We start from the raw sequence: 21,564 nt of genomic DNA, 5'->3' as shown, positions 1-21,564 counted from the left end.
TCCTCAAGTAGGGAAAAATAGCAGCAACCAGGAAGGCACCAGGTGGCCGGGGCTTAGGCCAGGTGACAGAGATCCACTTGCACATGCTCCCCATAAATGTATCTTTTAACTTAGTCGACCACAATATACTTTGCCATCACCTCACCTCAGTTCCACGTGATAATGTCCCAGTAAAAGAGTCACCTGGCAAAAAAGTCACCAAAAAATGTTTCAAAGGGAGCGGGGACACGGCCGCTCCTCTTGACCCCATATATATGGTCACCATATATAATGTTGCCACAACCTTTTCCCAGTGACATTATGTATGGCGACAATATATATGGGGATAATATTACTGGATTTCCTCAGCTATGCAGCCTCATTCTCCCCAGAAGCAGAGTCTTGGATTGCCTCCTTCCTAAAAGGCAGAGTAATGAAAGTATTCTCTGAGAATGCCTGCACTACTCCATCAACTATCAACTGTAGTGTACCCCAAAGGTCCTGCGTCTTGCTGACTAATATATTCACAAAGCCTCTCTTCCTTGGCATAGCGTATACCAGTTACGCTGACTACACTATCTTGTGCGCCCTCTTCTCAAGAAACCCTCAGCCAACCCCTCCTGTCTGGATAACTATCGCCCGATCTCCATTACTTCTTTATTGGGCAAGCTCTTGGAAAAGCTGGCCATCTCCCAGTTTAATCTTCACACTGAATCTGTTGGTTGTCTCCATGACCATCAGTCTGCCTTCAGAGCAGCCAGAAGCACAGAAACTGCTCTCCTGAACATTCATTAAGACCTGCGCTCTAACCTTGATGCTAACCACTCCCCTTTCCTCACCCTACTCAATCTCTCTTCTGCTTTTGATACTGTCAACCATGCCATCCCGCTCAACCGGCTCTGTGATAACCTGGGTATCATTGATCAGGCCCTGGCCTAGCTGACCTCCTTTCTCTCTGACCGACCCCCCCAGGTCCAACTTGGGCCCTTCCTCTCCTATATCTCACTCTCTACCTGTGGTGTTCCCCAGTGGTCTAATCTTTCGCCCTGGCTGTTGAAGGCGAGTGTCTCCCAGATAGCACAATCCTCCCCACATTGACAGACAATAATGGACTCTCCCAGGATGGGAATAAGGCCAGGACAAAGTGCGGGTGAGCTTAAATGGGAGTTTATCAATCAGAATAGGGCATGCAAAGAACTCTGCAAACTCCGAGAGCGCTCTGTCTGACAATAGCAAAGACAGGCGTATATATTTACAGAATGCGTCATAAGAACCTACATGCTATAGGGGGCACAAGTTTGTGGGGATTGGGTGGCGACGACTAACTATAGGTGTTGCTGCGATGTGGTTTGCCGTGGCTGGAGGACGTCACTGGTTACCCTCGTGGGTTGGGCTGGGCCTGGCAGGTCAGCTGGGCTCATCCGGACGGTGTTGTTGTGCCAGCCGTGACCAGTGTCAGTGATGAATATCTTTCCTGGCTTTCTGCCCTAGGGCCACGCACACCGCAGTCATTCAACATTGCAATATTATCTTCCCTGGTAAATCTTCCAATAGGTTATTCTACAGGCTAATGCAACACATGAGGAATGCACCTAGAGTGGGGTCTTTTGGCGATACATCAATACATGGTTACCATCGTCCTGTTGACCGGGTATCATAGGTCTTGAGGTTGGGTCTCAGGGCATGGGACAGGCGGTCCGCGTTATGTCTCGTTAGAAGTCATTATGGATGTGTTCCTGTAGTGTTGCCATAATATTGGGTGTCCTAATTTTACAGGGGCCATTAACCTAAGGTGAACCGGTGGGTCGAGGAGCCTAAGAAAGGGCGCCTTTGGATCTGTGTTTTAAGGCCGGGGTTTACTGCTGGGTTGTAAATAATTCAGGTGGCAGGCCGTGGCCTTGGGTGCTGCGGGGGAATGTGAATGTTTGAAGCGGCTCCAGCCGAATTGGGGGAGGTGGAGCAGAGCAGCACAGGCCTCTGCTTTCCGTCTGGCAGGCTTCAATGGGGAGGAAGGGGGAACGGCCTTGGATATGCCCACAAAGGTATTTTCCTCGTGTGTTGCAGATTTAAGTGGAAGAGGCATAAACATTCATATAATATACAATACTTGTTGAGTCTTTTCAAAGTTTATGTTTTCTACATTGTTAGTGCCTTTTACATGGCCATTTCAACTGCGTTACCTATATGTTAAGTATTTAACAACCACAACATTTTATTACATTTCTATACATGTGCGGTAAGTGAGGTAGTAGTAAAGTTGGTGGAGCGCGCAGGAACAACCCGCCAATAAGACTGACGGCAGTGACGCATGGTGAGCTTGGACATACATATGGTGCATTTTCATGCACCCCTTACGTGAGCTACCAATAGGGTTGCATTCGTCTTCCCTTGCACTCTAGCAGCATTAGTTCAGTTATGGCATGGGACCTTGGGGTGCAGTCTTCTTGGTGAAGCACAAAACATGAAAAAAAACCCGGGACACTTTTACTATTTGCGCATAGCTACAGGGATGTGGGTGCTTCATCCCGAATGTCATATAAGCACACATTCTGCCATCTTCATGGAGGTTACAGGTTTTTAGTCAGAGAGGTCGTGGAGAGAAAAGTTTCATCACAGGTGGTTTGCTCATTAGTATTTGGGGACTCTGCTTTTGTCAGGGGACCATTTTACAGTTCTTTTCCACCCCGGCCCTGCTGGCCGGGTCATACTGGAAACAGCGATACACTGCGGAAGGTGAAATGTTACAGTGTTGGTATCTAACACTAGCTCATGTCCGTCTGTTCGTGGGAACGGGCTCTCAGCGGATCTGCCAGAGAGCTGCGGCCACAGGGATAATTGAAACTCTCCAAGGGTGGGGGCCGCGCTGCGGTGCACAGGGCTCAAACCATCTTTATTTCACAAAATGGTTTCCAGGGCCTAGCTAAATTCAGCAGGTTTGGTCAATGTCTTCAGCCAGTGGCCCACCCACCACCTGGGTCCTGGTGGCAGGGGGAACCCCTGACGAACCATGGACTTCACCGGGGAGGGAGAGGATGCAGGGGAGGGGGGTCTCTTGGACCAATCCTCCCATACACTGTTTAACCAACACCTGGCACCTCTCGTCCATCGCATAACTGCTCTCTGCTCCAACCTTCAGTGCTATGCGGACGACACTGAGCTCGCTTTCAGGGTCCCCTCAGCCGCCTCTTCTCCCTCTCTCATCCCGGATTGTCTGTGGTGTGCCGCCAATGATCTCTGCCTTAATGCCAGTAAGACAGAGATCCTTCTCATTGGCTCACCTGCACCTTCCTTTCCTGGCACTGTTTGGCCACCCACTCTGGGCCCTCTTCCTGCTCCTACCTATGAGGCTAAGAACCTCGGGTCCACACTCCCTTCTCCTGACCCCACACTCTCCTTCTCTCCTCACATCTCTGACGTCTCTAAGAAGTAAAACTACCAGCTGCACCTCTGTCCGCAGAGGTATTCCCCCTTTCATCACTTTACCCCAGAATCTCACTGTCTACAGTACTCTGGATCTCTCTAGGCTGGACTACTGCAACAGCCTTTTCTAAATCTACCTGCCTCTACTCTCCGTTCACTACAACTCATCCAGAACAGGACTGCAAGAATTGTCCTTGGCCTCAAGCCCAGGGATTGTATCTCTCGAGCCCGGAAACCTCTCCATTGGCTCCCAGTGTCGGCAAGGATCAAGTTCAAGATCCTCAGCATTGTCCACAAGGCATTCTGGGCCGTGGAACCGCAATACCTCCAACTCTCTCTATGGAATATCTTCCTACCCTAGCTCTTCGCTCCTCCACCTCCACCTCCAACTCCTTGAGGGTCAGATATCTTTCATCGGATGGCGCCTGCCTCTGGAACAGCTTCCCTGCCTCTCTGAAACTTGAGCAGAACCATCTCCGGTGCTGGAAGCACCTCAAGACCTTCCTCTTTTCTTCCGCCTTCTTTCTTCCGCCTTCTCTCTTCCTCTCCCGTGCTGATCTCCTGTCTGACGGGTCCAGGTCCCGGCCTGTCCAGCTGCACACCCGCACTTCCTCCTGGCATCCCCTGCACTTGTGGTATGTATCTGTAACCCTACAGTGCCCTTTCTTGCACTTATCAGACACCTGTTGTCTGCACTTCTAACACTTGCCACCTGTTGGCTCCACTACCTTTTGTGTTGATTCCATGTCCTGCACTTGCCCATCCTTCCACCCCCCAACCCCGGCACTTCTCCCCTCCCCGCTTCCCTGCACTTGCGCGATCTCAATTTCACTAGGCCTAGTAAGATTGTTGTTTTTGACCTCCCTCCGTTTCCCCTCCCTTGCCTCGTCGCGCCTTGAAACACTTGTGTATAGGCACATTATAAATGCCTTATATCACGCAAATTCCCTTCCCCCCCTCTGGCGCCTACATTGATGACGCCGATTATGTTGAGTTCCACTTATGCCACCATCCAAGCATGGATGGCGACCCATGGCCTCTGCCTCAACGATGAGAAAACAGAACCCTCATCGTTGGGCTCGATGGTGTGCTTAAAAAATAAAGAAAATTGGATCCAGAATACTCAGCCTTCAACATCAATGGCACATCGATTCCAGTCTCGCCAACTGTAAAGACCCTTGGAGTTACCTGGACGCTACACTCTCCCTAAACCGGCAAGTTAATTCCATATCCTCCTCAGCAGCCTACTCAACCAAACTCAATGTCGCAAGACCCTTCCTCTCTAAAAATAGCTGCCTGACGATCACCCGTGCCGTGGTGGGCGCTAGGCTGGACTATTGGAATGTTCTTTTTGCAGGTACTTCGGCCCATGAAATGATATGGCATTTATAACGCGCCTGTTCACAAGTGTTTCTAGGCGCAACAAGACAATGAGGGGGAAACAAAGGGAGGACAAAATAACGATCTTACTAGGCCTTGTGACATTCAGATTGCGCGAGTGCGGGGAAGAGTGAAGGGGAGAAGTGCCAGGAGGGGGGGAAGGGGAAAGTGCAGTTACCCACAAGGGCAGCCAGCGGGAGGCTCGTACGTGCAGATAGAAGGGACTGTAGGGTTGCATATACAGACCCTTTAGTGCTGAGGAGCCCGGAGACAGTGCAAGGGCAACTGGACATGGAGGTTCCTAGAGTTCAGAGGGAGACCAGTGCGTGGAGCAGTCAAGTGCAGCATCAGCAGGGGGAAAGGAAGAGAGAAAGTGGAAGGGAAAAGGTCTTGAGTTGCATCCGCGTCCGGAGGTGTTTCTGCTCAAGTTTGAGAGAGGCAGACACGCTGTTCCAAAGGGAGGCCCCAGCCGGGGAGATAGATCTGTCCCCAACTCTCTGCTTGGAGGAGCGTCTGACCCTCAGAGTTGGAGGTGGATGAGCGGAGAGCTCGAGAAGGAAGATGTTTTGAAAGAGAAAGTTGGAGGTCACATTAAGAAACTTCAGACTATCCAAAACAATGCCTTAAGAGCTGCCCTGAAAATTCCCAGAGAAGAACACATATCAGCTGCCCACAGAGCAGTACACTGCCTCCCCATCCGAGAAAGAATCACATTCAAGACGCTCCATCATGCACAAATGTATCTCTAAATCTGCCTTGCCATACTTGATTTAAAGAATTGCCAAGACCCACTCGACCAGGCCCACTAGAACCCTGTATGCACATACTGGTTCACCCAAGTTCAAACTGTTAAAGCAGGCAGAACTAGCTTCCCAGTAATTGCGGCCAAGCAATGGAACTCCCTCCCGCATGTTCTAAGGGCAGAAGAATCCTACTGGTCTTTCCGCAAAGCCCTCAAAACCTGGCTGTTCGACTAACCCTTCTTCATTGTACCTCCTCAACACTGAACTATGCACCGGATGTGATGTACCTGCTAATGTAACCACCATGTAGTATATGCCAAAGTAACCACTTTGTACTTTATTATGCTTGCTTGCTACCTGCCTCTGGCCTATTTGTATCGGATTCTTTCCAGCGCCCTGATGCCGGAGGGTTTGTGCTGCACTATACAAATGAAATAAATAAATCTCTCGAAATATAGGGCTATACAACCTTATGTTAGAATAATACAGGATAAGGATGCTTAACACCAGTTTTTTAAATTAAGGCTGAACTTCTTACAAACTATTATTGGACCTCGCAATAAAATTTCCAAATGACGGCGTAGTTTGCCGATTTTACAAGGACCTCGGAGTGGAACATCTATATGTAATCTGCGCGAAGCCAAAACAATCAAGAGTTAAACATTTTGGTAAATGGCCTTGAAAAAAACACTTCTCTAGAGCTTTTTGAATGGAATGCATGAAAGGCCAACAATTTGGACTGAATTTGCCCATTGTGAATTATTGGAACGAAAGGAAGGAAATGTTAAGGAGTTATTTTTAATACTGAAAAGTTAAATGACAAGGATTCTAAATGGAGAAAACGCATGCAGTTAATCACATTATCAGGAGTTTATACATTTTAGATATTGTGTATGAACAGAAATAATGCATCTGTGTATATTTGAGTAAACATGAGATTGTATAAAGTTTTATGTAAACTAAATATGCACTTAAAATTAAAATCAATAAAAGCTGAAACATTTGAAATTACTGTTTAATGAAAAACCTAGGTTCATGCTTTAATATATACTTCCCGGCTGTACATTAACATTGCAGTACAGATAGTGACAGCTGATAAAACGAGCAATTCATGCATTATTAGGACTAAAAAAAATCAAATGTCTTCAGTACGTATATTAGAAGTCTAAAAGTGTATACTCTCATACATTTGTGCAATTTTGTAACAGTAGACATTACAAATTCTCATACAAAGAAAGTTTAAGTTTAAAATGCATCCTAACCATTTTATAACAAGACTGAATAATATATTTAATCTTGCATTAAGGACATACTTATTGCTATGCAAGAGATTCAACTTTATTGGCTACACAAAGCTTTCTTTTTAGTAAAATGAGGGTAGCAAATCAGTGCTAGGATTTAATCTGAAAAATATTCTTCCAGAAACAATATTTGCACACACTCCCGTCATATGATTTTTCTTTCCTCACATGGGCCAATATTCAAAGGCCACTTTAACTAACAATTTGGAGATAATCTTCGGTTAGGCATGACAAAACTGTGGCTAGGAAGACCAAAAACCTGCAAAGAAAACCTTATACCTCAGACAAGAGGACCTGGCTTGCCAGGGGCATTGGCACATGCGTCCATCACCAGATCCTCAAACGCTGCCTATCTTCATGTCCTAGTGTCTTCCCCACAGCCTAAGGCAGGAAGAATACTTCCCCTTTGTGTAGTTGTCAAGGTAGTGATCGAGGGAGTCAGAGTTCCTGAGAGTCAAAATGTTCTTTGTTGAAGCCATGTCATGCCAGATAATGGCACATGAGGCCTTTTGGTCATGGATAAGAGAAAGACTAGTTCATAGCTCTGCCAACATACTCTCTTCCGCATACCCTAGTGCACCCGGATGCTAGCAAGAGCCGTCCACACTCATTTTTGCTTTCTTGGCATAATTGCAATGGTCATAAAGTCTTCTGCCAAAGTCACCTCTTGATCATCAACTACTGATTCAGCTTGCCTTTTTAGTTCAGTAACATCATCGTCTCCTTCTTCAAATTGGTTGGGGGGCTTATAACGCTGGCTGAAGTGTGTCAGCACCAGATGTTTCACACTGCAGAGTTTTGAAAACTGTGCTGCAATCCTGGGTGTGCTGTGGCCATGCTCTTTGGCTTTCTCCAATTGGTTATCGTCTAACGTTGCTTCGTGAACTAACAGGTCTGCTCCACTACACAGTTTTATTCCTCCGTCTCCGACAATACCTGAACAATCACCGAGAATACAAACCTTTCTTCCAGGAATGGGTTCATCCAAGACAGCCAACGGGGAAATTGTTATTCCGTTTTCTAAAACTATGGTGGCTCCGTTTTTCAGTTTCCCGTATATGGGCCCTGGCTGTACACCTATGAAAAAGAATGTTAAAGTGCGTTATTCGTGTATTCAGTATATATCACGTGACATTATAGTTCTTGCTCAAACAAAGATAAGCAACACAAAAATACGAAACAAAAGTGGATATGTATAATCAGAAAATAGCAGGAGTGTGGCAAGTTTCTTTCAAAATAGAATTATTCAATGACATAGGTTGCTGTAGTTCAGTAAAAGGCGCTGAACAGCAGATTTAGCATTCAACTACAGGAGGAATAAAAATCATTGCCAATTAGACAAAATTGACATTTTTGCATCCAATAAAATCAAACTCTTTGCAGCTGTTCTCCGAGCTTGAATGTCCATTTTGGATTTGAACGTCCTTATGCTGAACATGGTGTACATCTGCCAATCACTGGGCTTTATTTTCGACTCCAACCCGTCTCTCCAGGACCAGGAGCAAAAAGGGCTCACCACTAGAACATCAAATATCCCTGCTAAAAACAGATGCATCGAAAAAAAAAAAAAAATAAGCGGGTACAGTAATTGTATTCTCACATGTTGGAGGCACAATTTTCTCCGATTTTCACTTGCTGCTGACCTAGCATAAGATAACCATCACAATGCAACATAAATACCTCTGGGGACATTTTTTGCACCTGTGCCAGGCAACATGGCATCAACATTTGTAACAACCAACTTGTGCAAAATATGAATCTTTCTACTTGTCAGTCGGTGCAAATATACACTGATGCAAATACAATTGCACCACTTCCATGTATATGTGTGTTGTTGATAAAACAATGTTAGTTCATTAGCTTGTTCTCTATTCCTTCACATTCAACCCCTCTGAAGAATGCCCCTTCAGGACATATCTCAATGAGGTATGTCCCATTGCTTTTCTGCCCCATAGCCTTGGTCGTGACTATTCTAAGCCACAGAGTGTAGGATGAGCCAACGCTGTGAAAGAAGTAGGACGGCCTTGCTTCCGACTCTCATAGGGTCTCAGAACCATCAGTCCCATCTTTCCCAGAGCACAGCACGCATGAACTCTGCATTACCAGACAATTTCTGGTGTGCCTGGTATCATTGGTGTTTATGTGGAGTTAAGGAGCACGACCAAGTGATCTTTCGTCTAGCCTATAGACACTCTTTAACAAAGATCCCCTGTGATGCCTCCTGTTTCTTCACCCGCATTGCTGTTGTGGTGACCTGGTTTGGTGCAGCCCCTCCGGTTCCCTTTTCTTGTCTATTGGCCTGCCTGCATGGTATTTTGACCCTGGATTGCTTAGTGAGGTTTTTCCTGGCTTTCCCTAAGATTCCAAACTGACTTCATTGTATTCGATTATTCGATCTTGCCCCATTTTTTGTCTCTTCTTCTGGCTCACCTTCCAGAACTGCCTTGCCCTGTCAGGCCACTGGGTGCAAGTGTCTGTTGGTTGAGTGTGGGGGTGGTTTCAAGGGGCAACCACAAAGGCCCCAGACAAGGGAAGCTAGGAAGGCACGCAAAGCAGAAGCAAAGAAAGAAAATGATTGCAGCCTTATAAAAGGCTTCTTTGCCTTTATTGTAGGAGGAAGGCCCTGCAAACTATGTTTCCCAGCTGCCTCCGGGCCAGGAACTACAACATTGAAGCGACGGTAGGAGTGGCACGTGCGCGCGCATGCGCAAAAGCACAGGGCGTATGCTTAAGAACTCGACCAGAGCAGTCACATCTGAAGGAGCACCAGCAACAGGGAAAAACACGAGGGGCCAGGCCAAGGAATCCTCATTCTGGCCCCTTGCATACTAAAGATAAGTAGCACTGACAGAGGGGGGAAGTGAAGCACCTGGGGAACAAGCGCAGGGGGCACAGCCCAAACAGAAACGTCCCCCTGCTCCCTCTAAAGCTATGTGCGGCGCACAGCTTATTGCCAGCAGCGATACCTCACCCAGCATGAGACGCACAGTGGCAGCCCATTAGACTGGCACAGCACGCCACAAACACTGTCCCGCATGCAGGATTAGTCCTGGGCGACCCAGATGCTTTAAAGCCACGGGTGGCCATCATCTGGCACCACAATGAACGCCTAACGCCTCACGAAGCGTATGCTTATAAGCATGCGCAGTTAACTCCTAATGAACCGCATGCCTGCAGCCACGTCCAGCCAACCAAAGGAACCGCATGTTTACAGGTACGCACAGTTAACTCTTAATGAACCGCATACTTGTAGCCACGTGCTGCCCGACTTTGAGCCGCATGTCATTAGCCACGTGCGGCTGAGCCCTAATTGCTGCATGTAAATAGCCATGTGCGGCCAGAAAAAGATCTGTATGCATGAAGCCACATGCGGCTTCCTTTAGAAACTAGCAGTGTGCAAATAGATCATGCATTGCATGAACCCTACCCTGGGCAGGTTGCCAGTCATAGCTGCATGAACCAGCTGCATGTACTTATGTGAGCCACGTGCAGCATTTTGTGCAATCACTAATGCAAGCTCTCTTTCCAGCATTTGAACTGCTCCAGATAACGGACCCGAGAGTGCGCAGGCAGGAGAACAGAACTCAAAACCAGAGCCAAGTGCCTTACTGGTTCAACTGTGTTATATGTCTGTCGGTGACTGTATGCATGTGGGTGCATGATCATGTTGTACAGTTGCTAAGCTTACCCTATGTCCCCCTAGCCATCCACTACCCATTCCTTACCCTCATTACTCGTACCTATCCAACCAACGCGTCCCTAACCCTCCTTCCCTACTGGGGTCGCGGAGGCCTGTGTACGTTTAGTCTTGCAGGCGCTAAGTCCGCAGTGAGGGTGGTCAGTTCATGCCACTCCTGCGCCTGGAAGCTTGGAGCCTGACATGCCCAGTATCGTATCCCACATAAATACCCTCATTGGCTTTTTCTTGTGTGGGTTGTGTATTAGCGTACCGACGAAGCTTTCGCTGCACAGGCCATCAGTGCTTCATTGGTCTATGTCCATTCCAGTATCCTACCCATAGATGCCTACTACCACCCTGTTTTCTTTACTGTCTGGTTTCTGGAATTCCCTCTGCCCTTGTACCGTTAGTTTGTGGATTGCCTTCTGTTGCAGACACATGCCATCTGAGATTGTGGACTGCCTTCCATCTCGTCTAAATGCCATTCGGTTTTTCTCCCTCTACATACAATATGAAGGTATTCCTCAGCTGAATCGTGGAAATGAGCATTCCCCCGGTGGTTGCCTTCAGGTCCTCCTCCTTCCCGGGTTGAACATCCGGCATAGTTTCTTGTTTGTCCTGGTTTTCTCTGGTTGTCAATCTGGAAAAGTGAATACCCTTCATTTGGATGATAGACGTATCTTGATGGCCGAAGGCCAACCGTCTTATGCACAGAATTATAGAAATACAGACTGCTATGCTTGACCAACAAGTGGCCATTTTAAATGTAGCAAGAATCGCCATTTTGCTTGTTAACCATTGCTCATTGCTTTCTGTCTAAAACTGCTTTGCAGCTTGCAATTCTTGCGAATTCTGCTTACTCTGCTCAACTGTTAACATGGTTGTCTGAATATGAAAGGGCAAGGCCGCGGGACTGAGGAGTTTGTTGAAACTCCTCATGAGCAGCCCAGAAAGGAATGCCCACGCTCCCTCTCTGTAGCCTTGAGGGAGAGCTGCAGGACATTTAATCATTTCACAGCTGCCAGCCAGTCTCGTACTGTGGTAGAATATGTTAGCATAAAGCAGCTAAAGGCTTGAATTATGCTCTTCTTACGGCCCCCCTTCACAAAACCCTTTAGAGCGTGTCGGCTCCCAGGACACGAATAGCACCTCATAGATAGCAAAGCTTGGAATGTGACTCTTCCCCCCGTGTGCAGCTTGCTTCCAAGAACAGAAGCACCGTGTTCTGTTCAACAACTAGAAGATGCCTCCGCACTTTCTAAATTGCACATTGTTACTAGAATAGACATCGAAAGTGTCATAATTGTCATACTCGTCGGAAATGTCCATCATCATCCCGAGTTCAAAGAAACTCAATAAAAGGGGGTGTTAAACATGTCATAGCTGATTGTATGATATGCATTTTGTATATATGTAACTGATGTACGGAATTCGCTCTCTTGCGTCCCTCGAGGTCTAGAGTATACACGTTGCGGGCGTGAGACCATAATTGGCCAATTTTGCTTGCAATAAACCCTAGCATTGGGAATTTTAACCTTGTGCCTGGTGCATCCTTTTGTGTATGGTTATTGCCTTGTTTCCATATCGCGAGGGACCCCTAAGGGCCCCTTTCAAGATGGCGCCCGAATAGGGACCCTCGCCCACTTGCCCCTTCGTAGACGTTGTAACGGAGTAGAGGCGGAAGAACGGCGAGGACAGGACGATCGAGCCGGGATCAAGAGGTGTACGGGGCGCCCTGTAGAAGTGAGGAGAGATTCCTTCGTAGATCTGCACACATCTGATCCCTGATCGACGTACTGGGCCAGAGGGCAAAGGAGGCGAGGATCCCAAAACGAGGCAGAAGCCAGAGAAGCGCAGACACGACGTTGGGAGGGGTTGCGTCAGGACACAGGCGACTTGTTTTATCAGGTGAGTCATTCCCCGATTCAAACGAAACCCTGATTATTGGTAGAGTGTTGATTTTGCAAATTCAAACATCCAGAGTAAGGTTGGTTAACCAAGGGGAAGGTTAAAAACATGCCTGGAGTACTGTCCACTTTAGTGGGGCTTTTCCGCTGCGGTAGACAGTCCTTGGAAAATGGCCAAAGTGCACCGCCTGGGGGAATGCCGGCTTATGACATGTATGCGAAATATGGTGTGGGTGCGATAATATTTTGTGAAATTTGGCATAGGCAAACTAGAAAGCAACAGGACCATCAGTGGCCGATTAATGGTAGCTTTGAGATTGCGAGGATGGATAACCTAGAAAGGGTGTTGATAAGGAAAAAAGCGCGACCCGCAGCTTTTGAGACTATCAAAGATTGGAGGAGGGAAGCAATGCTCCGACTTAGGAGTAGAGAGAAGCATGCGCGTAGGCACAAATCGAAGCTTGAGGTAGCAGAAGAAAAGGAGGAGGAGGAGTGGACGGCAAGTCTAAGACGGGAAGGGAGACGTGAGCAAATGAACATAGAAGGAATATACCCGCAGCGGGAACTACACATAGCAGACGAATTAATGGAACATTTGTTAACCCATACGGGTCGAGGCCCAAAACCAGGATCGAAACCAAACACGCCAGTAGTGACTGCGCAGGCCCAACCAGTAGCTCTCATACCCCCTCCCGCAGCCCAAGCACTTCCCCTCACGCAAGCATTAACCCACGCCCCACCCACAGCTCGAGCCCTCCCACAAGCGCAGACCGCAAACGCGCAATTTCCCAGCACCCAGCAAGGCCCTTCACAGATGCCACCTGTGTCACTTGTCCCATCCGCACCTTCCGCTCCAGAGACAGATTCAGCACCATCCGCCCCTCCCGAAGTCGAAATTGAGACCGGGGAGGCAAGAGGCGGGGCTGAAGGAACAGGATTCGGCCGGGTAACTCGCAGCGCGATCAGCAACAAAAGAAAGGTTGAATAACAGCAAGAGGCAGAAATGTACATAGAAGGAAATGATGGGACGGCAGCATTGGCCTCATTATATGGGTACCGAAGAAGCAACGAGAGACAGGTAGTGTTGGAATACATGGAGGAATTTTTGGTGGGAGAATGGAAAAAGTTACTTGGGAATTTACCGCCACAACGATTGTTAGATTTGAATAAGATAGCACACAGTGAGCAAAGAGATGAAGATGTAAGAGAACATGTGTACAAACTCATTGAACTGAAAAATGAAATGGAAGATAGATATGCTGAAATGTTTGCTACACCTGAATATAGTCATGAGTGTATTAAGAAATGTAGGAAGGAGGCGTCGAGGTTGTATATGAAAAAAATCGCGGCTGACAGTTTTTCCAGGTGGTGCAAAGCATTTGCCGGCACCAGGACAAATAGGTGATAAACAAAGATTGCAGGCATGGGTGGGGGAAACAATGCGATGGATGTCGAACAAAAGAACGTCAGTGGAGGAAGTAAGTGAGATGTGTAATGGGTACCCATTGGAGATGAGAAAAGAAGCGATGCGAACGTTGGTAGGGGTGTTACTGCAGCAGGTAATTGGATACAATAGAGGTAGAGGAAATGCACAAGGCAGGGGAAATTTGAATAGTATGCACGGGGTGTCATTGGGATTAAATCAATGTGCGTACTGTAAAGAGGAAGGACACTGGCGAGCGCAATGCCCGCACCTACAGAATAGAGGTGGGTTTGGCCAGAGAAGGCCTCATAGAGGACATCAGGGGTCAAATGGCCCAAGCAGAAATAGCATGCAGCAGCAGGTATATACCAATGGAGGTAATCAAAACCAATCCCATGGTCAAAACCAAGCTCAACAGAACCAGGCATTGAACCAAAGTGTTCCGAACCAAAATCAGGGCGGGCAGGGCCAACAGAGAAATGATCAGAGTGGAGGACACCGAGGGGGAAATGGGAATATTTTTGATACACAGCCAAACACGTATTATAGCAGCAGCGTTGACTACACTTCGGACGATGTGTTATTTTTGCAATAGGACAGCCCACGGCAGGGGTCGGAACCAGTGTCTATTCCCGTGAATCAGAGAGGACACTACGTAGAAATAAGAGTCGGGAATAAGGAGCAACGTTTCCTTGTAGATACAGGGGCACAAAAGTGTTCGATAGACCACCACTTGGTTCCGGAGATCCCACTGTCGGGGCAAAAGAATGTTTCTGTAGGGTTTGCAGGTACACCAGTAATTAACCCTGTGTCCAAAGCTGTCCCAATTACAATAGGACCATTTACGGAACAGTGTCCATTTCTTCTGACAGAAAATTGTGGGGAGAACTTGCTAGGATTAAATTTGTTGAGAAAATTGGGGGCAGTTATACATTGTACGGCAGATGGGGTGTTCCTCACGATTTGGCCTCACGATGCACCGGTGACGGAATTTATGTCAGAAGGGTTACCAGAAGAGCTAAGTAGAGTACCAACCTGTCTGTGGGCAATGCATGATAACGATGTAGGATGCTTGAAAATAGAGCCAGCAAAAATAACTTTGAAAGAAGGTGTTACATTACCACAAATTCCCCAGTATAAAATTTCTGTTGAAGGTGAGAGGGGATTAAAGAATATTGTTACTGACCTGGTGAGATTGGGGGTGGTTGAAGAAATTGCAGGTAGCACGTGCAACAGCCCCATTCTTCCAGTTTACAAGAAAGGAGGCAATGAAGTACCATATTGTTTCATAATTGATCTGCGCGCATTGAACAAAGTGGTAGACCCACAATTCCCTTTGGTCCCAGATGTCACAACAATACTGACAATGATACCGGCCACTGCAGAATACTTTAGTGTAGTTGATTTGAAGAACGCGTTCTTTAGCATTCCAGTGGATAAAAGCAGTAGATATCTGTTCGCGTTCACTTTAGGAGGTCGATCATTCACATTCACACGCATTCCACAAGGATACACAGAAACCCCGAGCATTTACAGCAGGGCACTAAAGGAACAGCTAGATATGCTAGAACTACCAACAGGTTGTGCACTCTTGCAGTACATAGATGACTTGTTACTAGCTGCTGACACAAAAGAGATCTGCAAAGAAAGTACTATATTACTATTGACACACCTAGCGACCCATGGTCACAAGGCAAGTTTGAAGAAATTCCAGTATAATCAAAAGGAGGAGTCTTATTTGGGTTACCTACTTTCGAAGGAAGGGAGAAGATTAACACCAGAACGCATAGAAAGTATTTCTAGTATGCCTATTCCAAAAACTCAAAAAGGAGTGAGAGCTGTAATAAGTCGGCAGTGGATCAGTAATTTTGCATTGATTGTGAAGCCGATGATGAAATTAACTAAAAAGGATGCAGCGATGCCTTTGCAGTGGGATGAAGAATGTCAGAAAGCGTTTGATCAGTTGAAAGTGGCTTTATGTTCTGCGCCAGTTTTAGGCACTCCGGATTATGCTAAAGCATTTAGACTGTTTAGTGAGAGTGAGGGATGTGCGTTGGCGGTTTTGACACAGGAACAAGGTGGAAGAAATAGGCCATGCGGCTATTATTCTTCTGCGCTGGACCCTGTAGCGCGCGCACTACCACGATGTTTGCGATCTGTTGCAGCGGCTGCTGCATCAGTGAAACAAACGGAAGGAATGGTTTTGGGGCACACTTTAATTCTGATGGTGCCACATGCTATAGACGTTCTATTAAGTAGGACCCAGGCGCAACACCTCACCTCCGCGAGATTAACAAGATATGAACTCATCCTGTTTGCACCCCACATCCAAATTATGAGGTGTAGAGCATTGAATCCTGCAGAATTAATGCCATTGCCCATAGCAGAAATTGGTGACAACGAATCACCACCCCATGCTTGTTTAATGGTCACCGAGGAAGAAACGAAGGGAAGAGTTGATCTGAGTGACACCCCACAAAAAGAGCCGGATGGGGAGTTGTTTTGTGACGGCTCTCGTTTCAAATTACCAGATGGCACGTCAACTGCCGCGTATGCTATCACTACTCTAGAAAGGGTTGTGGAAAGTAAAAGAATCCCATATAATTCAGCACAAGCCGCAGAAATTATAGCCTTGACTAGAGCTTGTGAACTCTCTGAGAATTTGAACGTGAATATTTATACTGACAGCCAGTACGCCTTTGGCGTGGTTCATAACTTTGGCCGACTCTGGGCTGAGAGGGGCTTCTTGACATCACATGGGGCCAGGATTCAGCATGGCCCTTTGATTGTGCGGTTGTTGTCTGCACTCACGTTTCCAAAGCGCCTGGCAATAGTAAAATGCAAAGCGCATAAAAAGGTGACATGCAAAATAGGAGAAGAAAACGCATTTGCAGACAGGATTGCGAAACAAACTGCCACTGACCTACATAATAAGATGATGACAGTACACACAGAGGAAGTACCTTGTATGATAGAGAATGGAGTTGCCACAGTCAAAGAAATGCAGGCTGAGGCCACGACCGAAGAGATTCAGGGGGTGGGCTGAGGGCTCTGCTGAGTTAGATTTGGAAGGATGTTGGGTGGACAAAGAGACCAAGAACTGGATGTTGCCAAATTGTTACATAACCGCAATGGTTACAATGGCGCATAGCCCTACCCACATTTGCGCGAAGAAGATGGTACAGCATTTATCCACAGTATGGAAAAATGAGCACATAAAAAAGAATGCAGAAAGGCTAGTGCAGAATTGTATTACGTGCCTGCAACACAATGTAGGGAAGGGAACCGTGACTCCAGTAGGTAGTTTTGTCCCACCCTCTATGCCATTCGAGGTGATCCATTTTGATTTCATAGAAATGGAAAGGTGCCAGAACTACAAATATGTGTTAGTGGTGATTTGTGCATTTAGCAAGTGGGTGGAGGCATATCCTTTAAAAGACTGTACTGCCATGTCAACGGCAAAAGTCATGTTGAAGGAGTATTTCTCCCGGTTCGGGCTGCCCCGTGTCCTGTGGTCAGATAACGGCCCACACTTTGTGGGCGCAGCAGTACTACAGATCTGTGCAGGTCTGCAGATTGACAAGCGATTCCACAGCTCCAGGCATCCGAGTTCCGCCGGAATTGTTGAGACATAACGGCATCCTAAACGCCAAGATGGCAAAAATATGTGCTGGAAGCAAGTTGAGTTGGGAAGATGCATTACCTCTAGCACTTTTATGCATGCGCACATCTGTACAGGCTAAAACTGGGCTCTCTCCCTATGAAATTATCATGGGGAGACTGGCAAATGTATGGTGCGCACCGCAGCCCAAAAGATTATGTGAGGTCGAGCATCCTGTGTGAAGCACGTACTGTGGCCTTTTAATGCAGAAGTTGCATTTGATTCATCAGCAGGTGCAGGAGGCGTTACCAGTGCGATACACCGGACCAGGGCACGCGCTGGAGCCTGGAAGCTGGATCCTGATTAAAAACTTTCAACGGAAGACGTCATTAGCACCCAGGTGGCGCGGCCCCTACCAAGTACTTTTGGTGACACAGACGGCCATTCGAGTGGACGGTCGCAAGGCATGGATCCATGCGACACATGCCAAAAGATTCCCAGGACTGCTGACAACTTCCGACGACCAGAGAAAGGAAACGGTCTTGGAAGCAGAAGAAACTACTGCCAGTCGACTGCCACAGCATCAGCCTGAGCGAGAAGTGAAACTCGAAACGAAACCCGAGCAAGAAATGAAACTCGAAACAGAGCCTGAAGAGACTGCCAAAAAGGGGAAAGGGCGAAAAGTGCCCCAACGCTGTCCAGCAGAAACAACATCATTGTTGAACGACACAGAATCAGCATTGCAAACAGCTGCAAAAAAGGAGTGTGTGCCCCTTTGGCACCCATCAGATCTTGTAACCACACCAGAGCCAATAACAGAATCTGCATCATTGCCGCGGCGCTCCACGTCACCTGTCATTGCGCCGCAGGGCGACACTGAGCCTGACACTGGAAGTGCATCGGCACTGTTCGCAGATCACACCATACCAGGAGTGAAACGGTACAACCTCAGGCCTCGGAGGGCGAAGTGATCCACTGATTCTTGGTGTTTTTGCCTTTGGTTCCACTCACGGACAGAGAAGGAACCAGGGGTGTAGAGGAGAGAGGTGTGAGAGTTGTGCAAATCGGACAATTCAAGACTCACGGCTCCTCGGTGCGTTTATGACAGAGTACATGTGTCCTAAGCCAGAGCAGGACAAGCTGGATGCACATAGTACTCGGTCTCGTCTGAGCAGTGGGAAAAAAGGAATACTACTAATCTTGCCCAAACCAATGGTAAAGGCTGCGAAGGGCTGGCAGAATGAACTATGACATTTTTCCGTTGAACTTTTGGCATCAGAGCAAGTGTAACAACGAGAGATCTCCACGACAAACTTTTCCAGTAAGAAGAAGAACGATGAAGGAAAAGTTGAAACTGGTTTCAGCTTCCTCCTGCACCGCTGCTGAGAAAATGATAGTTATAGAGACTGTAAATTCAGGGAAAAGGCATGGTAAAAAAAATGGTGTACTAACTTGGACACTGGTTCTGTGTTTCATAAGTATGGTAGTACCAATGACAATAGGCATTGTATTATGGTGCATGGAGTCAAAGCACCCATTAGAAACACTCTTACCAGAAACAAATGTGTCCACTACTGAAAGCCAGGTTCATGTAATCACTGGTACATTGTCCCCAATTGAAGAGAGACATAGAGAAGGGTATGGCAACAACACGTTGTTGCTAATAATGAACATGACCCATGCAGTTTTAAAGAAAAGAAACTGCTGGGTGTGTGCACATTTACCACAGCATGGTGGGAAAGGGATAGGATGGTATGTACAAACGTTGCCATTAAGTTCTGCATGCAGAGCATCTTTGGGTGCAATGTTATTCGGGAAATGGAACAGAAGCAGTACGGGTCAATTAGATAAAACAAATATGAATGATTTCGAGGAAATTATCATGAGACCTGTGGGCTGCTCCATATTCCATAAAACACGTGTAATAATCCCAAAACCCACGCCAAAGAGTACACGAAAAATAACAAAACAATATAGGCAGGATAGATTGTCCCCGCCAGAAAAAACATCAGTAATCACGTTCCGCATGAGAGAAGAATGGAACAAAGACGCTGTGCCACCATCCTATGCGGTGAATTACAGCCCAAGAACTGTCCCGTTATGCCTGAAGAAAAAAAGGTACCTACTTAGTAGGCACGTCCTCTGGGTGCATGAATACAGTGGTCCTAAAATATGAAGTTGAACCAGTATACGTAGGAGACCCCGTTTATTTCATATGTGGGGAAAGCGCATATCCATGGTTACCTAGAAACTGGGGAGGTACGTGTTACCTGGGTCTACTATTCCCAGGAGTGTTCCTCTTAGAAACTGCAGAAGTAGTGAGGCGATTAAAAGGTAGAACCCGAAGGAGTAGTGAAGATGGAATGATAGCAATGGATGTAGCCAAATCGTTTATACCATTCTTGGCCCAAATAGAAAACTCCTATAACATAAGGAAACTGTCCAGAATACTAAAAAATACAATAGATACAACAACGGATATCTTATACAACATGACGTTGGAAGAAAAAGGAATTAGGCTAATGGCACTACAAAACAGAATGGCTCTTGATACAATATTAGTTGATCGTGGGGGAGTTTGCAAACTCGTAAAAACTGCATGCTGTGTGTTTATAGATGATTACTCCCCTACGATATTTAAAGCAATCCGGAAATTACATGTCCTAAGTTCCACACTCTAAACTGAAGAAGGGGGTTGGGGGATAGGATCCTGGTTTTGGGGACTATTGCGGTCCTGGGGATGGAAGCTAATTTTGATACTAGTGGTGGTACTTGGTATATTCATAACATGTTGCTGTTGCATACAATGCCTACCAATAGTTTGCACTGAGATAACTGAGGGATGTACTAAGGAATGTATGCACATGGTGTCGAGAGGAAAACAAACGCATGACCGAAATAACAAAGACACTGATGAAACAAAAACAGTAAAACAATTCATGGCTATAGATATTAATGATGAAGATGATGATTATGATAGCATGAAAGGTTCAAACATAGATACCCCAGACTTATCCTCATAAGAGGAGGATACAATGAATGAATAAGACGCTTGGCATACGGCCAAAAGGAGGGTTTGTCATTCCCCCGGTGGTTGCCTTGAGGTTCTCCTCCTTCCCGGGTTGAACATCCGGCATAGTTTGTTTGTCCTGGTTTTCTCTGGTTGTCAATCTGGAAAAGTGAATACCCTTCATTTGGATGATAGACGTATCTTGATGGCCGAAGGCCAACCGTCTTATGCACAGAATTATAGAAATACAGACTGCTATGCTTGACCAACAAGCGGCCATTTTAAACGTAGCAAGAATCGCCATTTTGCTTGTTAACCATTGCTCATTGCTTTCTGTCTAAAACTGCTTTGCAGCTTGCAATTCTTGCGAATTCTGCTTACTCTGCTCAACTGTTAACATTGTTGTCTGAATATGAAAGGGCAAGGCCGCGGGACTGAGGAGTTTGTTGAAACTCCTCATGAGCAGCCCAGAAAGGAATGCCCACGCTCCCTCTCTGTAGCCTTGAGGGAGAGCTGCAGGACATTCGATCATTTCACAGCTGCCAGCCAGTCTCGTACTGTGGTAGAATATGTTAGAATAAAGAAGCTAAAGGCTTGATTTATGCTCTTCTTACGGCCCCCCTTCACAAAACCCTTTAGAGCGTGTCGGCTCCCAGGACACGAATAGCACCTCATAGATAGCAAAGCTTGGAATGTGACTCTTCCCCCGTGTGCAGCTTGCTTCCAAGAACAGAAGCACCGTGTTCTGTTCAACAACTAGAAGATGCCTCTGCACTTCACATTGTTACTAGAATAGACATCGAAAGTGTCATAATTGTCATACTCGTCGGAATGTCCATCATCATCCGGAGTTCAAAGAAACTCAATAAAAGGGGGTGTTAAACATGTCATAGCTGATTGTATGATATGCATTTTGTATATATGTAACTGATGTACGTAATTCGCTCTCTTGCGTCCCTCGAGGTCTAGAGAATACACGTCGCGGGGCGTGAGACCATAATTGGCCAATTGGGACTCAGGTGTGGATGATTGAAATTAATTGCCTGACTTTATTAAGGTGACAACATGGCCGTTTTCCATAGCAGGCTGTTCTCTGTTGATTCCTATGGAAAATATTTCTT

The 21,564-nt window shown here is 46.6% G+C and overlaps 1 protein-coding gene across 1 annotated transcript in view; it reads right to left on the bottom strand.

Annotated features, from left to right (window-relative positions):
- Nucleotides 1–6,519: 6,519 nt before the first annotated feature.
- Nucleotides 6,520–21,564, bottom strand: part of ELAC1 (elaC ribonuclease Z 1) — a 75,141-nt gene continuing 60,096 nt past the window's right edge. The window contains exon 4 of the mRNA XM_069626977.1: nt 6,520–7,900. Within this exon, the coding sequence (XP_069483078.1) occupies nt 7,431–7,900 (470 nt within the window). The 3' untranslated portion in view covers nt 6,520–7,430. The remainder of the gene's footprint in view (nt 7,901–21,564) is intronic.

The sequence above is a fragment of the Ambystoma mexicanum genome, chromosome 6p (genome assembly GCF_040938575.1).
Source record: "Ambystoma mexicanum isolate Mex_15411 chromosome 6p, UKY_AmexF1_1, whole genome shotgun sequence".
NCBI classification, from domain to species: Eukaryota; Metazoa; Chordata; class Amphibia; order Caudata; family Ambystomatidae; genus Ambystoma; species Ambystoma mexicanum.
Note: the sequence above shows the minus strand (reverse complement) of the source record. Positions and strands in the feature narration are given on the sequence as shown.